The 22,339-nt window shown below is 38.6% G+C and overlaps 1 protein-coding gene across 1 annotated transcript; it reads right to left on the bottom strand.

Annotated features, from left to right (window-relative positions):
* Positions 1-423: 423 nt before the first annotated feature.
* ZHX3 (zinc fingers and homeoboxes 3) lies at positions 424-21,967 on the bottom strand. The gene is made up of 3 exons (XM_075177573.1): positions 21,795-21,967; positions 5,271-8,177; positions 424-1,375 (listed from the first exon to the last, which is right to left on the bottom strand). Exons 2-3 carry the CDS (start codon positions 8,041-8,043, stop codon positions 1,365-1,367), a joined length of 2,784 nt encoding a protein of 927 aa, XP_075033674.1. The 5' UTR covers positions 8,044-8,177; positions 21,795-21,967; the 3' UTR covers positions 424-1,364.
* Positions 21,968-22,339: the final 372 nt, after the last annotated feature.

The raw sequence follows: 22,339 nt of genomic DNA, 5'->3' as shown, positions 1-22,339 counted from the left end.
AATGCTTTATAAATTTAAAGCAAGATTTCTCAACCTGCTACATGTACCCCATGGGGACTACACATGTATTCAATAGGACATATTCACTTAATAATGGAGTGCATTCGTGACAATTGCGGAGGCACTCCGCAGCAATGCAATATAAAGAATTTCTCTTCGTCCCCATAGGGGTACAAGGAGAAATCCACGATGTTGTGGTACCGTAATACCAGAAAAAGGGCACAGCAACGATGTGTGGAGGAACATCACAGTGAATTGAATATGCCCCAGTGTGTTCTACAACTCATTGTATTCATATACAAGAGAAAAATGGCAAAAGGAACAACTAATAAAACAATTAAACACACAGGGCTTTACATTGAAAGACTGATCTAGAGAAACCATTATTTGATGTTTTTAAAAAGACAACAGTGTAGACGGATGTGGATATCATTCACTTTACTACACATGCTTAAAAAATAATTAGCAATTGTGAGAATATTTAATGACAGCTGTGGTCATTTTATTCTTTCCTTACAGGGAGATCTTGTCTTGAATTAAAAACCATTACAGGCTAGACCCAACAATATTACTATTTTGTAGCAATTATTTAAGGCTTTCCTCTGCAAGCTCCTTATTTGAAATTATGACACCGGGTCTCCCCCTCCAGTTTCAGCAGTTCCTAACTTATGCCTCATGTTCAGTTCATTATGTTACACATCCTTCTCTTTCAGTCTTCATTTGAGTGAAACAGTACTGTATAAACCAGCACACAACTCCTCAAATAGGCACTAACTGCCCAAGACTATAAAGAATTAACCTTTGTCAATATATAAAAAGCCAGCTTACATTACTGCTATCTTATAAAATGGAACGTATGCACAGCACATAAATGCATTGCAATGTTTTCTTTTATCCCAAGTCTGTTAGCAAAGAACAAGGGGAGAAAAACAAAACTTTATTTACAAGTTAGTCCAAACAAAATTTCCCACTAGAAAGTTCTGTATTAAATCAGTTTAGGAATACTAAACGGTTATATTATTCTGCAATTATATAAATAAGCGTCTGTACCAATACACATACAATGAACAGGACAGGGCATATAAAAAAAATCCCCACTTAAGGGGATCACAATGCTGAAAACAGAAGTAAGAATGTTGAGTCTATTATATACACTGGGGAAAAATGGATCTCGCACTGGGCAGAATTTCTTTCATGGCAACAGGGTCCCTTTAATTCCTATGAATCACCGAGATGTCATCAGGTCTTTCTGCAACCAGGCAGGAGCACAAAGTAGGCACTACATTGCCAGAGAAGCCCGGTGGAAATGGCTTCCAAACTTCATCAGTCCTCTGGTATAACACTGTCCATTCCTTTCTTGGTGTTCACTCAGATTCTAAAAAACAATGCACACATGTATACTTTATTTGGTATTGCCAATGGGTCCTGTGTCTGTCTCAGAAGTCTCTATTCTTTCAAATACACTTGTATTCTAGCAGATAGCTAGCCTCAAATAAAGCTTAAAAAGGTGCAGCTAATACCATCCTCCATGATCGAACATACACATAAAATGTTTTACTAGGAAATCTCTTCCCATAGTGGCAATTCCCACTAGGAATAGCAAAGATAACAAAGATACATGTATACAGCCACTACAATAATGCTTCTTTACTGAACAGCAACAAAATCATATGCCATTGTTAGAGCATGTGTTTCACCCTTCACATTGATAATACATAGATTTGTTTTCCTCCCAGGAAGGTGATTCCAGGTTAAACTTAAAAGTGTGGTATTCCTAGGATAGTGGCCTTACTAGAAACAGGGAACCACCCTCCCATATATTATATAAGTAGTAAGAACGCTAGCAATGGCACTAAACACCAAGTACAAGATGAAAAAAACACTGATATATGAAATATAGAAAGTGCAGCAGAGAAACAAACGGTCCAAATAATATACCAAAATCCTTTTGTCAGCCAACTGTGTTCCAAATTACTCTTAAATAGGTAAATCTCAAAAAGAAAATCAGGTGTATACAGTGTAGTGAAGTTCTGTATAGAAGTGACTTTTTTTTTTAAAGGATATGGTATCACACTCACGAGATGCAAGTAGGCCTTTCACAAATGTTATGTGATGAATTATAGAGAATCTTTATGCAGTGTTGATATGAGAAGGTCCTCTATAGATGAAGTTCTCATTGTCTCATGTTGCTCCAAAAGAAACATGTATAAAGATAATATAAGATATCACATTATTGTTAACGTTGGATGAAAGACATCAACCACACAATCAATGAAAGGTTGTGAACACAGTACTTCCTATCGTGTTGATGAGTTGCAAAACACTATGACCCTGGTCATTACATCTTCTAGAGACTTTGCATGCACTTTTGCCACTTTGTTCTGGTACAAGTTCTACTGTACCCTTTGGGGATACAAATAAAAGCAATTTTATTAAAACATGTAACAGCTTTCTCCATTCCATATCAAAATATTTAATTGGTTGTGTATGGTTGATGCCCTTCATCTTTAACAATATCTCATATCTTAGATTATCTTTATACATACTTCTCTTGGAGCAACATGACAGCGAGAACTTAATCTATAGAACACCTTCTCATAATACATAAAGCTCCACAAGAATTAATCACATAACGTTTGTGAAAGGCCTGCTCACATCACGCGTGTGTGATACTATATGATTTAAATATTTTTTTCACTTCTATACAGAATTTCACTATATACACACACCTGTTTTTTCTTTGATTCGCTTATTCATGATGTGATGAAACGCGTCAGGTCATGTGACTAAGCTGATCTCATTCATTCTCAAGTGGATATCGGAGAAGTGTGACGGTTATTGCAGCCAGAGTGTGTACGCTTACAGATATTGCTACACCGTTTCTGCAGCTTCAGGCTTGTATGAGATATATTAAACGGCCTAACGGGATTGTGATCTCCGTATATATCCATCTATTGTGGCAGTTCATTATTGAGATCTTTATCTTGGAATCACAGAGCGTTGTACTACCAGGTGGAGCGGGACCGACTTTGTGGAGTGGACTTGTACACAGTAAAACCAATTGCTTGTTTGCCAAGGACCGGATGTATTGTATAATGTTCCACAGGGAAATGCCAGCTAATTCTACCGAGAGAAACGAGAGTTTGAGGCAGCGCTGAATTGTCGGGTGCCATATATTGAGCCCCGTTGGACAGTCTATTTACTAGAATTATCATCGATATTGTTCAGCCCTTTACTTCTAATATCTTCCAAGTTGATTTATATCATTCTCTATCAGCTATGGAGCTCCGTGTTCTTACAATCATTATTATATCTACCAAACACTTCTAGATTCAATGCCTTACTCACTTTCTAAGAAGAAGAGTATTGGATAGGAGAATTATATTTTTGTCCATGATCAGGAAAACTTTTCTTTATACACATTTTTTGGCAGCCTTGGTACCAGCTGCCTATGATATCAAGTGTATTTATTGTGATCAGCTGGTCTATCAATATGTGAATTTTATTTATGTGTTTGTTGTATGCTCAATAAGTTGTTTTAATTATACATACGCAGTACTATACTTTCTATAGAGACGGATCATATCTGCACTCAGCACTGTTTTTTGTTTATTTGTTTCCATTGATTTGAGACCCCACAGGTCTTACAGCTGCGGGTGACGATCTGTTTTGTCTCTGCCAGAGACATTCACATGGTATTTTCAGATCTGTTTCATTGCGCCAGGATTGTTTTGTGTTTTTATTCTTGCTTATTCATGAGTCTTTTATAATAAAGTTGGCTGGAATTAGGATTTTAGTATATTTTCTGGACATTTTATAGATTTGCACTGCTGTACTATTTATATTTCATATATTCAGTGTAAAGGTTTGATTTACCATCTTGTACTTGATTAACGCCATTGCTAAATTTCTTATTTAGATTTTGTTATTCCACGTTTGTTTGTTTTATACTAGGATGTGCTTCTCAGCCTATAATGATACAAGTACTTACTTTTATATCAAGCAGGTTATTAGTCAAGGAAAATAATAATAATCCAAACAGCCTTCCCCCTTTTGGAAGATCCAGGCACCTGGTTGACAAATGGCTTATGGGACAAGCTGTAGCTAGACTCAAATAACCCTTTCATTACCTTTTGCAATACTTTGTGATATGGACTAGGCTATATAGTATTAGGAGCAATGTGCATATTGTACCTTAACTGTACTAGCTTCACTTTCACACAACTTCACAGGTTGTTTACTCCACAATAAGGAGACCAATTTTCAAAGTCCTGAGAGGACTAACTTTATATTTCTTAAATCTAGTTTTAGGAGGACACACAAGGAATGCCTTCAGTACTATGCTGAAATAGTTGTGGTTTGTTTTATTCAGGCATTACATCAGGAAATCAGCCATAACAACCACCACATTAATACACTTCTATAATACGCTCATTTTAGCCATTTTTCTAGAGAAATGTAAAAAATAAAAAACCGAAGTATCTAGTTCTTACAGAACTAAAGACCCCAAGATGTGTCCTTCATTTTCTTGCTGATCATGCTAGGCTTTCCCTTTAGTAACAAAGTGCAATTTTTAAAGTGAATGTACAGCTTGGTTACTGGGAAGACTATAGATAGTACAGGATGAAAGACTGCACCTAACTGGCCAGATATCTGTGGCCATCCAATTAGGTGTAGGTTTACATTGTGCACAGACCAAGTCTTGCAGACACAACTCTCGGATGGATGAAGAAAGCTCCACTCACGGCTACTTGGAGAGTAAAGTTGAGACAAGCCAATTCTCATTAACAGTTAAGCATTAGGAAGCAAAAAACAAACCTGATGGCTGATAATGTAAACACTTAGTCGCTGCTGCATAACGGATGAAAATATAATTGTTAAACATCTTAACTCCTGTCATGGTACAGGGAGATTTTACATAAAACTGTGTTAAAGTGGCAAAATATCTAATCACATGGGGTCAACATTTATGGTTAGTGGCCGTTTAAGTCAAAGCTTAACCACAAAATGTAATTAACCCAATTAATAAAGGCATTTAAAATGATATTCAAAAGTATTTAAAGAAACAAAACAAAGAAACCCCTCTCGTCAGACCCCAACATACAGTATTAAACCTTGTTTGTAACAGAGCAAGCTTCTTCGCGATGGGGTTTTTTTTTTGCATAAACATTAGTCAACTATGTTTCTGTATCAGTCTACTTAGTTTGGGCCAACAGCTACATGCCGATTGCTAGAAGACAAAACTAATTTACACTAGTGTGATTTCTTACCAAGCTGGGCAATTGACTGTTGAGATGACCTGGAATCTGCATGGTCTTCCTGAACATTGGGCTCCCCACATTCAGTGTCTTGAGGAACCTCTGAAAACCCATCATGTGTTGCTTCCTTTGGCTTCCCAGAGCTCTCGGGACAATTGACTTGTGGGACATCACTGCCCTCATCTGATGCGCCCAGTTTGTCTTCTTCCAGCTTTTCTGCAAACCAGGCCTTTATATCATCTGAGGACATCCCAGTCTTCTCACACAGATCATTAATATCCTTATCATAAATTGTTTTATGCAGACTGTAATAGTCCAAGAGAGGCTGCTGGTACTGAGGTTTAATGTCATCAAAAACTTTTTTATAGCTGTCATACCATTTTAAATTGCCATTTTTATAAGAGTATCTGCAGTCCCCAAACCAGCGTACAATGTCCGTACGTGGAAGCCCTGTCTGCTCCACCAGGTTATCATATACGTCCACAGATGGCCACTGTGTCTTGACAAACATTTGCTTTAAACAGTCTCGTTGCTGGGCAGTTTTTTTACATGACTGTCTTTTTTGAGGTGTGGATGGCCTACTGCCACCATCACTTCCCATACCATTATCCTTCGAACTTTCCGTGTTGTCCCCTGATTCGGTCACACGGAGAGCCTTCAGATTGATTTTTATTGGGTTTACTTTTCTCTCCGACATTGGAGAGCTGTTTTCCACGAAGGACTCGAAATCATCAGGAACTTTAACCACACAGTTCTCCATCTCATCAGCTGAATTTTCACCATCCTCCTCATACTGGAGGTAATCTCTCTTATGTTCTTCTGCTACCTTCTTACGTTTCTCTGAGAACCAGCCATCTATTTCACGCCTTGTCATTTTGGTCTCACTCCGAAGCCGATTCACCTCCTCCTCAGAAGGGAAGGTATTTTCAGCAAAGCTGCTTTCCAGAGCTTTCAGCTGCTCTGGGGCCCTCTCCTTGTATCGTGTGGGTGTAAAGTCTGGAGCCTGGTTCCACGATTGTCTCCTTGGAGCATGTGATGGAGTATGGCCACTTGTTGGAAGTTCAAAATCAGCATCCTGTTCTTTTAACATAGTATACATTGTATCAGACTGGAGGTCAGTTACCTGCTCATTGGAGTCTGCCAAATAAGATGCTGGTTTGTTACGGAAGTGATATCTTTTATCACTAAACCATTTCCGTACATCCCTTGTGGATAGGCCTGTAATTCTGGTCAGCCTTGCAACCTCGCCGTGTGAAGGAAACTGACTTTTGCAAAAGCTGTTTTTGAGGGCACCAAGCTGCTGTCTTGACTTTTTGCACCTTGAAACAATGGGATCATAAGCGTTTGGTGACAACATGCTGGGAGAGGTGGTTGTAACTGGTTGAGAGGAATCAACAATTTTTCCAGATGACGAGGCTGTACCAGCCTCAGTAGTGATATGACTGGTGTGAATAGGAGTTACTGTTAAGGACACTGAAGTAGTAGTTCCTTGAATTCCATTTGTAATTATAGGCCGCGTTACAATCAAACCCCCTGCCCCTTGTGGCTGACTGACAATCTGGCCTGGAAGAGCAGCTTGGATGAGGTGCTGAACATTGCTTGCATTAGCTACAAGTGGAGCATTCAAAACGGTTATGGTTGGCTGAGGCATAGGCTGTGGGATGGACTGGATTATTGTGTTAAACATCTTCTTCCTAGAGTCTTCAATTTCCTCAGGTGACCAGCTGATACCTTGTTTAAGTCTTTGTGCTGTAAACCAGATTTTGATCTGCTCTTCTGGGTATTTTGTCACCACTGTTAGGTAGCAAAGCTCGGCCTTTGTAGGGTAAGGGAATTTATTAAAATTGTTTTTCAGGAAACAGTTAGAATCCATGGATGAATTGTATGTTGGAATGCTGCTTAAAGGAATCATTACTTTGGGGAGAGATTTTGCAGTGGGAAGTTGTTGATTTTGATGTTTATGTACAACAGATTGTTTATGCAATACTGGTGCAGGAAGTTTTGGTTGTATTACAGAATGCGGAGGATTTATTGCTACAAGCTGTGTCACTCCAGTTTGCAGTACAGGAACGGTTCCTATTATGGAGCCATTTACAATATGAGAAGAATTCACAATGTTATTTGTGACTTTGTTAGCAGATACAGACACATTCTTGGGCATCAGGCGACTTCTTTTCTCCAAATCTTCACTTACATGGTTGGCATTATCCTTAATGGTGATTATTTTTTTTGTTTCCAGTTTGCTTTTCATAATCTTCATTATAGGCGTTTTAGTAATTGCTATGTCTGAGTAATCATCTACACGCTCCTCTGTACGATCTACGGACACATCTTGATCAGTGTTATGGCCACCCACACTCTGCTCTACCACAGTATAACTTTCATGCTTGGCCACAGTCCAGGAGAGGTCAGAATCCCCAGGATGACAATCTACATTGTGAGCTTCCAGCTCTTTTGGGTCTTTTACTAAAAAGCTGCATGCAATGCAAACATATGCGGGATCTTGTCTAAAGTCATTGTGTTTTGAGTTCATGTGTTCAACAAATGGACTTGTCTCATGAGAGCCAAAGTTACAGTACTTGCAAAAAAACTTCATACCATCAAGGTTTTGATGCCCATTTGACAGCATCTCAGTAGTGCTATCCATTACATCTGGTAATATTTGCAGAGGTTCATCTTTGGACCTTTTCTCCTTGAATTCATTGGCCAACTCTGTGCCACTTTCCAGAGCTAAGGTTTTGAGTGGTATCATGCAAGGAGTGGTGGACTTTCTTTTGCTGGCCATGATTATTTTTAATCATCCAACCAAAATAAGTTGGTATGCAATTCTTTGATTAACCACAACTTAGGTGGATCGTGTGCGAGACATCACACTTGGAGCACGATTCTTCAAAGGGCTCCAGCTTGTTTTTCAGAAATCTGAGAGTGAAGAAAAAAATAAATAAGTTACATTTCTTTTATGAAGACGAGATTGAAACAGCTAAACATAGAATATTCGTATTTGTTAAGCAGCCTATTTTCATCAGTTTGTGGGGAGGGACACTCATGAAATGAACAAAGTCACTAATTTGTAATGAGGGGATTTAGGTTTCCCCTTTCAAGCAAACTACATTTTAGTGTGTTCAAGGGGTGATTTCAATTTTATTTCCTTTGTAAATATAATGTTGCCTACACTTATTTATCAGATAAGCATGGTGTCCCTTCTCTGTGACCGGGGAGCAGTAACTGGTATTTATATATAGAACACTGTCAACAGTATTGGTGCGGTAATCCAATAGTGAAAAGAAAGACAATGTGTCTAACCAGGCACTCAAAAGGTTAAGTTCAATGTTTTTTGTAAAACATAAAAACAACTTTATTGATACGCATTAAAAAATATTTATATTATACAATACATGTTATCCAAATGTTTATAGTGAAGTATTAAAAACAAAGGAAAATTGTATATACTCAGATGAGAGCTAATAAACTGTTAAGATAGCAGTAACAAACTGCTAACGCAAGCCACCTATAACTCCTATTAATTACAAGTCTTTAATTGTTTCTCATAACCCTATATTAAAGAAGGGATCACACAATATTACATTTGGCTCAGTAAGCAAAAAGAGATTCAATGTCGATACCCAGGTATCACAGATATCCGCATTCAATTTTTATATTTGTATCTTTACCATAGATTGTATGTTGTATTATCCAATCAAATCTCTGCAGCTATATGAGCAGATGCATCTAATACAGCTGAAATTCCTGGGATTTACATGAAGGTAAAAAGTAGCTGCAAAATAAGTGTGTAAGCTATCTGTTGTAATACTGGAATCCCTCATTAACCACTTCTGCCCAAATTTGAGTATAAATAGAAAGCCACTTGTGGACCTGGCTCTTATTGAAAATAGAAAACTGAGGGGCCAATTCAATGTGCACTATTGCTGTTAGTACTGTCATTTTAAAGCTGATTTTTGTTCGCACCTCTTGGGGTCGCGAGTAAAAGTCCGGGTTAAAATAACCACAAAGGTAATAGTACCAATGCCGCGCTAATCCTAGACTTGGCCGAATTAAATCTGCCCCTGAATGTGCTACTCATCAGGAAAGTCCAACATGTTTATGGTAAAGAGAAGAAAGAAAAAAAAAAAAAGTGTGTCTTCGGATTTCCACAATAATTGACTAGACTGCAACCTCAGCCATCAGTTATGTGAGAAGACATTCTCTTCATGCACTATGAGGATTTCACTATTAGATGTAACCATAAATAACCCACCACTCGAATACTGGATTCTACATAAACTTTAAGCAGCGCTAGCTGGTTAGGAAATTTATGTTAAAAGCTGAATCTTTGTGAAGGGGAACAGATGCAAGATTTCTACTGATCTCATAGCCAAGGGTATCAAAGACTTATGATAGTTAAAAATAACAGACTTGGAAATTCACTTTCAAATGGAGAGATTTGCAGTTCATCAATTGCAAGTCCTTGGGTGATGGTTACATCTATGACTCTCTATTCTGTGGATAAAATAGATTCTACCAATGAACAAATTAATATTTTTCAAGATGGCATTTACTGTAGAATCAAGTTTTAGCCAACCTCTCTATTTAGGTAAGTGTGACTTGTTTTAGATGAGAGTGTAAAGATCCCTGTGCTAATCACTATGTGTGTGCTAAAAGTGTTTACAATATTGTAGATGAAAAGCCGCTGGCTGAGAGACCAATGCAGGGGGTATAACAGATACAAGACTATATTAAGTAATAAGATATCAGGTCAGGTGGGAAGATAAACAGAAGAGAATAGCTCCGGTTTAGTGATTCACAGATATAAACGTTAGTAGTTTTACACGCCATAACATATAATAGAAGTAAATATTGCATATGAACTGGAATTTGTGACCGCAATACAGTAATGCAGTGGTTCCGAAACTGTGCGCCGCGGCTCCCTGGGGTTCCTTGATGATCTCACAGGGGTGCTTACAGCCAGAGCGGTTGTAAGCAAGGGGGAGGACTACTTGATAAATATTTTGGCTTAGGGGGTGCCTTGAAAAATTATTATAAAGACCTTAAGGGTGCCGTGCCTTGAACTGAGATTACATATGGTTTGTATAAACACATTGGGTGACAAATAGGTTGCAAGTTTAAAGCTCAACACCACTGCTCAAAGGTCTTCACTATCAGCAATGACTGTAAAGTCCATCGCAACACATACAAAATAAGCAGAATAATAAAGTAGAAATAGATCTATGAATACATGTGCCAATCTCAGACTTTTGTACTCCCTGTCTTACGATTGCATGAAACTTTGCATCAAAAAAAATAAATAAAAAAAATTCTAACAATCTGCAGCTAGCTCGTCCAAGGTCCACAATTTATTCAAGAACCAATAAAGCCTCAACTATTCCTTATCGTGAAAATATCTTTTTACATTGGAACGACAATAACCTTAAACACTGATGGGGGGGGGGGATATTGGCCATCTCCTAAATAGTAGGGAAGCATGTGGTTTTAAGTCTTTTTTTTTTTAACCTGTAAATTTCAATACTTATAAAGTTGTAGGTATGTATAAAATCATTTAAATCAAATCAAAAAGTTTTAAATAAGATCAAAAAATACCCAAACTATTTTAAAATTTCTTTATGCAACTTTACTTAAAAAAGCAAAACCACCACAACAATTTAAGGATAATTACAGTCAACACCCCAGAAATTATGAATAATAAAAAAAAAAAAAAAAAAAAAAAAAAAAGGGATTAGTTTGGAGAGTTGGCAAGTACAAAATTCTACATAATATAGCACTGCACATATTGATCCAGATATGGCTCTTAGTGTATCATTATTTGCTACCCGTCAGATCAGCATACTATGCTTGCCACCAAATAAGCATACTGAAGTTTCAGAAACCACAATGAAGCAGCCACAATATATAAAACAAACTGGGACATACCCTAAAACTTCTAGTTTTAGATCTGTGTATGCAGATAGTATTAGTAAACTACACATAAGGAAGGGGAATAGATCGTTTAGAAGGCATGATGTTGGGATGTGTTAACTTGATTTTCTACCTTGACTGGTTTAGTAAGCCACGGCTTCCCCAGCTCTTTACTAGGTGTGGTTTTATACTGGTTTCAGACTACCTGTACATAAGTTTATTCAATTATCCACTGATGAAATGTGCAAACATGTCAGGATTTTAGACTTTGGGGCAGTCATCTGCTTGTGGATTCTCACACACAGAGACATAGCCAGTGATGTCGTTACAAATTTGAAAAGGGAAAAAAAGCTGACATGCAATGCTTTGATGTTTGAGATTTTTGACCTACGTCAGCACCATTTCAGTCAGATATGCGGGATTTGTTTCTTGCAGTTTATGATAGATGGGGGAGGAAATTATCCATCATATTTTATTGCAGTGAAAAGTCAAGGTAAGACTAAATATTGCATCCCAACTAATTATGCGCAGTCCAAAATGTAAAATTTTAAATTGTAATTTTTGTTTGAAAAATAACTACTCAATATTAAGAAATAAAAAGGTTAAAAAAAAAATAAAAAAAAAATGATAGGTAGTGGTAGTTGCATGGATTTACAAGACAAAGCCAAAATGCAAGTCTCATACATAAGTTACTAATAAAAGTCAGAAATGAGTAAAACGATTTTATCCCTGGGAAAGCCTTTTTCTTATGCAAAACAGGATACTAAAGAGAACATTACCCAGGTTTACATTGTCTTTACATTGCAAGACATTCCTTTTCAGACAGAAATCTAAGCTGCAGGGTTCTGCAAAAGACTTAAAGTGTTACCTGTACAGTAGAAGCAGCCATTTTATTAACTCAGCCAATATATTTCTTTTTTGGTGCATAACTTAACTGTGGTAGTTCATGTCACAACAAACGAGAATTAAGAACACAAAATAAATTGCAACATACAACACTAACATCATTCACGAGTATGGATATGTAGGAAAATTTTCTTGGGAGGAGTTAGAAAAAGACAAGTGTTGGCGGAAGGTGGCGTTTGTGAAATTAACTGAAATTAGGTGTTCGACATAACTCACTCAGAGCGTGGTTCCTTATTGAGAAGGAGAATTGTATTACTGCTGAAAGAAATGAAACGAAAGCGGCAGTGTATAGCCCAAGTTTGCCAAACTTTGTGAAAGGATCTTGATGAGCTTTGATTATTTTTAATGATACTGGTCATACATTCCGTGTGATAGAAATGCCAAAAATTAAGTTTAGAACTTCTTGGTAGGCTGGTGGCCCAGATAAATTCCAGTCAGCAGACAAGTGTCAGCTAGCAGGATGAGCCTTAGGAGTTTATTTTGATGGCAGTTAGTAGTGGGAATCAGTAGAGGGAGCTAGAAGTATTTAGGCAAGAGGGAAACATCTACTTGCGTGAAAAAAAACCAAAAAAAAAACAAAGTTGCGTAAACAGGAATGGGAGGAAGTAATGAGAACGGATAAGAGACGCAGATCTTGTGCAGAACGGAGTTGGCGAGTTGGGAGATATTTTGAGACAAGTGAGTTGGTGCAGTTTTGTTGATGGTCTTGTATAAGAATTTTATTAGATCCTATAAAAAACAGACAACCAATGTAGACAGAGTGGCTCAGCAGAGGAAAAATGATTTGCAAGGAAAATCAGTCTGGCCACTGCGTGCAAAATAGATCGTAGGAGTTTGAGTCTGTTTAGGGTAAGACCAGTAAGGAAGGAATTACAATAGTCAATGAGGGAGATGATGAGTGCATGGATTAAAGTTTTTGCAGTGTCTTGTGTAAGATATGTGCGTATTCTGGAAAAAAAAAATTCAATGTATGTAGCATGATGTAGATATAGAGTCGATATGAGGAACAAAGGATAGTTGTGAGTCAAGGATCACACCTACACAGCGAGCTTGCGGGGTGGGATTTATGGTCATGTTGTCAAAAGAAATAGAAATGTCAGGTAGGTAACTTCTATTGGTGGGCAGGAAATTATTAACTCTGTTTTTGAGTTGAGTTGGCAAGAGGACATCCAAGATGAAATGGCAGAAAGACTGTCAGTAACACGGGACAACACAGATGGCAAGTGATCAGAAGACAACATAAATTTGGGTATCATCTGCATAGAGATGATACTGAAATCCAAAAGGAGCTTATTAGTTTTCCAAGAGAAGAAGTGCTATAAATAGAGAACAGCAGAGAATCTAGGACTGAGCCTTGTGGGACTCCTACTGATAAAGGATGCAGAGCAGAGGTGGATCCAGAGAAATTAACACTGAAAGAGCGATTAGAAAGGTAGGATGAGAATCAGTATAGGACAGTGTCTTGAAGACCTAGGGATTGTAGTGTTTTTATGAGGAGAGAGTTATGAACAGGGTCAAATGCAGCAGAAAGATCCAGGAGAATAAGTAGAGAGTAATGGCCATTAGTTTTAGCTGTGACCAAATCATCCACAACCTTGGTCAATGCAGTCTCTGTGGAGTGTTGACATTGAAAGCCTGATTGAAGAGGATCGAATAGGTTGTTTACAGAAAGGAAGCGTGAGGAGAGTGTAGGCAAGTCTCTATAGAAGCTTGGAGGGGCATCACTTATAAATAAATGATGATGATGATGATGATGATGATGATGATGGGAGCCGAGACAGTAATTTGAGAGAGAGTTTGGGTCAGAAATTTGTGTTTTCAGAATAGGACTAATGACTGCGTGCTTTTTCTGCTCTGTCCTTCAAAGAAAGTTTCCATATTCAAACTGGTCCATCATACTTTAGTTTGTCTGTGACAGTAAGCAGAAATGACAAGCTCTGCTCTCTTGTTTTCATTCCATCCTTTTCTATACCACATATCCTTTATATCTATAGACTATGAGCAGTTTCCATGAATGAAAAAAAATAAATGCAGATTTAGCCTAAATCCAAGTTTTATAAAATAAAAATACACATGTAGCAAAGCAGGAAGGAGCAAGGGGCCACAGGTGAAGGAGCTGGGAAATGGGGGAGAGCAGCTTTTGCCAATCACTGCTTTAAGGAAAGTTACTAGCTCAACAAGATACAGCAAACAGAAATGTTCACGTTATTTCCAGTGTATTCATCACAGCACACGGAGTGCAGTCAGACCCCTTACCCACTGGTGTCAAAATACTGGCCCTTACTAGCCCCTTTTGTGCAAGTAAAAGAGTATGTGAAATGTTACCCATTGGTTCCAATTACCCCACTACCCACCAGCTTTTGCATTTGATGTCAAGAGTATTTGCATTGCAGTTATAGGGGTACTGTCTGCTCCATTTACTTGTGTTCCCTTTAAGTGACCGTATTGTGATTCAATGGCTTTCTATGTTGACATGTGCAAGTGCTGGATAACCAATGCATGTCAGACACTGCAGTGTTAAAGAGTTTTTTGCAATTCCAGTGGGCAACAAGCCTTGATAGCTTGTGCCAGCCAGGCATATAGTATAGAAAAATTATTGAAAAGAAAGATGGCAACAGTAAACATTGTAACAGAATTTATAAATACACGCTATATGAATAAAAAAACAAATTTATGTTTATGGATGTACAGTAGTACAAGAATTTTTTGTGAACACTTTAGAATTTTCAATATTTCTGCATAAACATGACCTTAATTGCTTTTAGTTCTTCATCCAAGTCATAATTGATCAAGAGAAATCAATAAGTCAACTGACACACAAAAGTAAATATATATCTTTCCTTTCACTTATCAATATGATCCAACCATTCTTAGAAAAAAAGTATGAGAATCCCTAGGATTATCAGTTCAGATAAGGGGATAATTAGAGTCAGGAAGGTCAATGAATGAGATGTGGGTTTGAGTATCCCTGTCATATTTAAAAGACATAAATCTCAGTTTTCAGTAACAAGACTAATCATTAGCACACATTTGTGAACACATGCCATGCCTCAAAGGAAATTTCTGAGGAACTCAGAAAAAGTTGTTAATGCTCATCAGGAAGGGAAACATTACATTTCTAAAGATATAATGTCAGGTAAATGGAGAAAATTCAACATCACTGTTCCTCTCCCCAGGAGGGGTCATACAACAAAAATCACTCTAAAAAGAAGGCATATATTATCCCAGGAGATCATTGCAAATATACTGATTTTTGATACTGTGTATTAGAAATGCACCGATTTCTGAGGTATTGATTTCTGATGCAGTAGGCATTTGTTGGAGGAAGTATGTTGTGTAGATTTGAGAGGAAATCCTCATTAAGGCTAATTAGACCTTTTTAATGTGAAGTGACAAACACTTGCTTTAGCCCGAATGCACCACAGGAGGTTGTTACCTTCCTTTCTTCTGTAGTTTTTATCCTGTATCTTAGAATCTGTCTGAATAATGCAACCAACAAGTTTTAGGATATAACAGATTGGTGTAAATTTTGTTAACTTTGCATAGCATTTAAATCCAAGTTTAGAGAACATATTGCATCCTGATACTAAACGTCTGACGTAATACCTCAGTCTTTGCTGAGCCATCTAGGATCAGGGGGCAGTGTTACCCCCTGCCAACATGCGTGCCAGAATATGTATAAAAGGAGCACGGTTTTACCATGTAATGTATCGTTTTCCATTTGAACTTCTGAATGATCACCAGTACCACAAACTGATGTGTAAAAGTCCTTGTCAGGACTCTTGAGCAGTAAACCATCGCTGCCTGAAGATTCTGCCTGGTACTATTACCTGCTGCATCCAACAGATAAGCGCTTACAAACTAATCCGTTCTCCGGCTGTCCTGTGTTGAACCCAGGTTCTCTGCCCGCTACCCAGCAGTCTTGATCCATAGTAAGCAGTTGTGGGTGCCGCATAGAAGTCCAGTGGTGGCAGACGATTTCTCCAACAACTATTGTGCAGTTGGCATTTGCAGTCGGCGAGTGACTAGTGGCAAGGTCACACCAGTAGGAGCAATCAGTAACAGTCGGTTACTGACAGTGAGAAGGAAACCAAGAAACTGCAGGAAGAACATCCCTCCGTTCCCCGTATAGACCGGGTGGTGAAGTAGGCCCATCTGGTCCCGGTAATGTTTGATCTATAAATTAATGAAAAACTATATACTTTTGTGTGGCATTTCATTTATTGGGATCTCTATTTTTATGATTTAGATAAAAATCTGAACACATTTAAGGTCACATTTATACAAAAATCCTGGACGGTTCATAAAAACTCTAGCATCACTGTAGGATGCTCTATCATTTAATCCCATCTATATTTGTGTAATAAATATAGATTGATAACAGGCTTGCTCTGCAATAGATATTTTCTGGTTAAAAGTTCCTCTCGGGGTCAAATTTGTACAACTAAATAAACAACTCGAGTTAATGCGAAATGAATGAGAAAAGGCATATGCAACATGCAGCTTGGTACTTGTTTATGTTTATTTAACATCCATATTCATGCCAGGGGTCCATTTCCTGAACTTCTGAGATAGAATAGACAGTGTAGGAAAATGTATTGTGCCAACAGTCCCTCCGTACACACAACATTAGATATAATTAAAATATCAATTCATTAAAACTATTTAATGTTCCGAGATCCTCCCTCTTCAGTTGCAGTTACAGAGTTTCAGTTGATCCCATGGGTGCTGCAAACTAACCTAACGTGTCACTACACTCATGGGGCTAGAATCTCAGACTGTGTTTACCCATCCTCGGTCTCAAATCCCAGAGTAGAAATAATTACATTGCGCATGATCAGATGGCTGCAAGTAGTGAAGCATGTATAATATCTGACCTACAATGAGCCTGGCAGGCAAAAGAAGACAGTGAAGCGGAAGAGATTTAGGCTGGCGGCCATCAAGGATTTATGCACATGGAGGCCCAGTTCACATGTATAAATTAGGCACTAGACTAGTACTCACACTTAAATACATCTGCTTTTTTCTTGCACTACCAGACAAACTATGAAACACTAGTTCCAGATAAATACTGTGGCTTTTTTTTTAAATAGGATTGCAAAATAAAGACAAATGGCAACACTGCCAAATTGACTAACAACCAGAAATACTCAAACGCAAGTCTCACACCCCAGATACTGGACACATTCCACCGGGAAAACAGAGCAGTAAAATATTCAGGCCAACAATCTGAAGAATACAAGCAGCCATAAATTTAGGAGCCAGTTGTACAGCCTGTATACAACTGCCACCACAGTAAATGTAAAACTTTACAATAAACGTAATCTAACACAGAATAAGCTGAAAGAGTTCAAATACATGAAGACATCCTTTAATCCTCCACATGTTGCTACAGGGCCCCGAGTATCAATACTAGTCCGGATTACTTTTGAAACATTTATGGATAGTAACCAAGGTGTTTCATATAAAAAGCATAGGCAATTATATTTTCTAGTTGGGTGATGCATTATTCCATGCAATACTTTCTTTTACACGCATGCACAAATAGACATATACAGGTAATTGGGCACATTGTATTGCAGAAAGTCAGTTGTGACTTTCTATTTAATACATGCATTACTGGGCTCCTATAGTGACAGTGCGCCAATAAAAGAGTGTTTTGGGTTGCCATAGTTATCCTCAACTTGTGCAGTCCAGATATTAGCAAGGTGGTTTAAGGCATGTTTGTTTTCTTTTACTCTTATAATACACAGTTCATCTTCATAATGGTGTAAAGAAAAACATTGTCAGATTTTGTTTGAATAAATATAGATACACATAGCCTCCCACACTCCAAAAACATACTAGTAGGTCAATTGACTGCTATCAAATTGACCCTAGTTCTCTCTGTGTCTGTTAGACAATTTAGACTGTAAGCTCCAATGGGACAGGGACTGATGTGAGCGAGTTCTCTCTACAGCACTGCGGACTTAGTGGCGCTATATAAATAAATGGTGAGGATGATGGCATAGAAAAAAAAAAATTGGAGGTGTCACAAAGCATATTGAAAGCAAGAGCTAACATGCATTAATTCAGTAAATCACCACCCAGCATGGCCTAGCTGCCATGACTAAGGAGGCTTCAGTGACTTTGAAAGAGGGGAGATTGTTGGGGCGTGTTATGGAAAAGTTCAGTGATTGAGACAGCTCAACTTGCTAATATTTAACGAGCAACGGTGTCTAAGGTTATATCAGCATGGAATGCCAAGGAAAAACATCCTCAGGAAAGGGCAACAGTGGATGAATTGCATACTCCATTCCCATGCATTAATTTGTGAAATCAAAACAAACAAGCAATTGCAGATCAGCTGTCTACAAATTGCAACCAATGGCACAAGCATCTAAATTATTCAAATATGGTCCGGTCCGACAAGAACTCCAAAGATCAGAAGATCATTGTCGGATTGCAGTGTATAAACTGCTCACCATACCTGGCTGTGCTCGCTTGAGAGTTCAGTGGTGAAAAGAGCACAAACAATGGACCACTAAATGTGGAAGGAAGGTAATATGGTCAGGTGAATTATCCTTCACAAACAGAAAAGTCATGTATGGCACCAACCTAAAGAACTCTGCAGTCAAGTGTTTGCTTACAACACTGAAGGGTTTTGGTTGTTCTGTAATGTTGTAGGAACATTTTCCTGGCAGTTTGGTTGCAGCCATTCCCTTAAAGACAAGGTCAATGCTAATTGCTACCGAGTGATCATCTTTACCCAGTGTTTCAGTATTTCTGAAAATGTTCCATACACAGAGCATGGGTGAACGCCCAATGTCTTATCCTTCCAAGCCACCAAATATGAACATAATTGATTATTTACAGGATATTCTGGAACACCCGTCATTCAGGAGTCAGTGAAGCATCTTTCTTGTGAAAGAACGTGATCCTTTCTGCACAATTCCTGACATTGGAGGACACATTGCCGACGATGCTGTGATGGCCAAATGAGATGACTACGCTGGCATTTCTCCTTTTTTGTGCACTACCTGTGCATAATTATTGAGGCAGAACTTATGTTTTAAACTAAAAAGCTTTAGCTTCATTCCTTCTTGTGCTAAGTAATTCAGGCACTCTCACTTACAGATAAAACAGTATTACAAAGACAAATATTCATTGAATAATTCCGCTTTGGCAACCCACCAGGTAAACTCAAGTGACCTAACTGATGTAATCGATCACTATGAGAAACAGTCAGTACTGTTGATACTTTTTCCATGTGCCCAAAGGACAACACATTTATCACTACTTTTAAGTGAGCTGATGGTGAATGCTGGACTTCACATCTCGAGTAAATGTAAAGTCTTCCAAGGGTGATGTCTAGAGAGCTAGGTTAATAAATTAAGAAAGGAAATTTGTGTGATTACATTTTTCCCATTACAAATGTTTTTCTATTAACATGACAGACATTAATAAGCAAGATAATCTCTCTCTCAAAGGGTGCGGTATTTCAGAGCTGAACACTAAGTGGGCCTGTCACCTACACACAGTGGAGGCATCAATTTGTGGGTCCCTAGCAAAAAGAATAGATAGCATACTGGTACTGCCCACAAAATGCATGTCTCCACAATGTGCAGGCAACAGGCCAGGTCCATTTTAAAAGAGAGCACTCCTAAGAAACCGTGTGATATAAAAATATCCTAGGGCTTCTGATTTGTTCTGATCAGTCACATGGGATTGGTATCCTATGATCTTTGGCTATTCCAGGAGATCATTTACACAATGTCGGCAACATTACTGCAGCAAACAGGAAACAAAGGGAGGAGCAATAATGTATAGCTTATTTCATCAAGAATGTTTGGTGTATTAAAGGGGCACTCCCAGTTAATGTTAAAGTTGAGCCAAGCTGCTCCCTTCTCTTAATGGAGGAACTGCATTCTGAAGCAGTTTTTCCCAGGGTTCCTCCACTTCTGTGAAATGGGCCCTGGCTTATTCAGCTGGTTATAAGTGTTAAATGGCTGAATATGTCTGGCAAATTTGAGTGGGTGGCTGGGGGTGACCATGCAAGCTCCTTGTGGTTTCCCAATCGGTCTGTGCACCCCATAGGCTGAGCGCACAGTGCTGTACAACAGCAACACTAGGTTCTTACTCAGGCTGCATTACAGATGTTACATTTTCCAAACGTACAACAGGTTCACTTTACATAACTGGAGTGTTTATACTCCATACTCTGTAGCAAGTTGCCATGTTAGAAAGAAATTACGTCTGTAATATAGAAGACAGTAACTTAGTATATTTGGTTTCCATAAATGCCGATTGGTTTCATATTTGATCAGTTATACTTTATGGTTTAATGGTTCTTTAAAACAGTCATACAGCCTCATTTCCAAAACAGCCAGATCTGTGGCAAGTACATTCAAAACAAAAACACAACCCAAATAGCACTGACCCAGTCATCAAGAGGAATACCTGGATTTAATGGGACATCACTGGTGTGGTTGGTCATTGCATCATAACAGCAGTCAGACAGTAACAGTTAAAATACCTTTTTAACGAATCTCAGCCAGGATCACTGGATAATCAGCCAAACAGGCTGCCAAAAGCGAAAACATTTGTACTAAATGTAGCAACAAGAGTGGAAAACAAAATAACATTTTGTCAATCTGCTGTAATGTTTGTTGTTGATGTTTAAAAGCATGTCTGGTGTCATAAATAAACACCATGGCCACAATTATCATTCAGAATATTTTTCAATCATCCATATAGAAGAGATAGAATTAGATCATTTGGGGCATATTCAATTGTCCGCGGAAACGCCGAATATCTCGCGGTCCGTGCATTATTACGGTAATAATGCGCAGAAAAACCGTTACTACGGTAATTTTCTAGCTGGATTTTAGCTCGCAGCTCCCTGAACCGCGAGCTGAAATCCAGCTAACTATTACCGTAATAACGGTAGTAGTTTTTACGCGCCGCAGAAACGGAACAATTGAATATGCCCCTTTGAATTCCCCAAAAGAAGCAACATGGTTCAACAATTCATCCATCAGTAAGATAACCTAATAAAAAGAAAAAAGTGAGTATTTTGCCATAAATCTAATAATTATAAATTTGCATATTTAATTACTTTAGTATTTCTGGTTAAAGTTACATATTGTATACTACTCATTTAATACTATGATGACTTCTACCCTTTGGTTTGTGGTCTGGGCTTAACTATAACCCATAAACGATACTGAAACTCTCTAGAAGTATTGTTTCAAAAGCAAAATGCACTCAGCAAGGTAAAAGTGAAACAGGTACTGTATGATTATCAGAGCCCAGCAGGGACACCCCAGTCACACCTCTGGGGGGTGGGGAAGGGGAGCTCAGTCACCTGGAGGAGACAACATTACACACACGTGAGTGGGGTCACCCCCCTATGCAGACTTTACTGAACTTCTACTACACCCATTTCCTTATTATTATTATTATTATTATTATTATTTGTTTTTATTAGGATGATACAGCCCCCCCCCCCCTCATAACAGTCATCACTCCACCAGCCTCTGTAACTTGCCCCCATAGAGATCAGCACGATACACAGCTCACAGCCCACATATCACACATCTTCGGGTCACACCAACACCCCACCCCCAACACATACGTGCACGCCTACATTCCCCTATCACCCACAAAGACAGCAGTTGTGCCCCTTACACGCTCCATGCCCCCCGTCCCCTCTATAAACCTCCCGGGAACGACACTCACCACCACAGTAGACGTCTCTCTCCGTAACCCCAGCACTCGACAGTTTCAGGGCCCGGGAAGGGGCGGGGTCGCTGGCGCCTGTGAGAACCGATCCAAAGTGCTGATTGGCCACCTAAAACCCATGTGACTCATTTTAACCTGGGCAGGGTAAACTCAAACCAACGCCAACCGTCGCTAGTGAAATATGAGCACGTGACTGAAGTAGGAGGAGGGGTGGGAATGGCCGCCGTTACTTCTTATGGACATGCCAGTCTATCCAAAGCTCTAAAGCTTTATTTATAACGAACACACGTACGTTACATAGGCGGGAGGAGGGATAGCTGTAATGTTATGAGGAGTTTATGGTAACATAAACTTTTATAACACTACCACTGCTAAGACCCACATCATTAATTTATTATTTGGCTGTTTGCAATAGGATATGTTTACCACATATTTTCCTGGATCAATTAATGGCACATTTCAGGAGATATGACTATCAGTAAGAGTACCTACTTGTGGACAATTTAACATCCTCCTACAGACAGTTCAGCATAACCCCTCCT

The sequence above is a fragment of the Mixophyes fleayi genome, chromosome 6 (genome assembly GCF_038048845.1).
Source record: "Mixophyes fleayi isolate aMixFle1 chromosome 6, aMixFle1.hap1, whole genome shotgun sequence".
Lineage (NCBI taxonomy): Eukaryota > Metazoa > Chordata > Amphibia > Anura > Limnodynastidae > Mixophyes > Mixophyes fleayi.
This window is presented reverse-complemented; position numbering and strand designations above follow the sequence as displayed.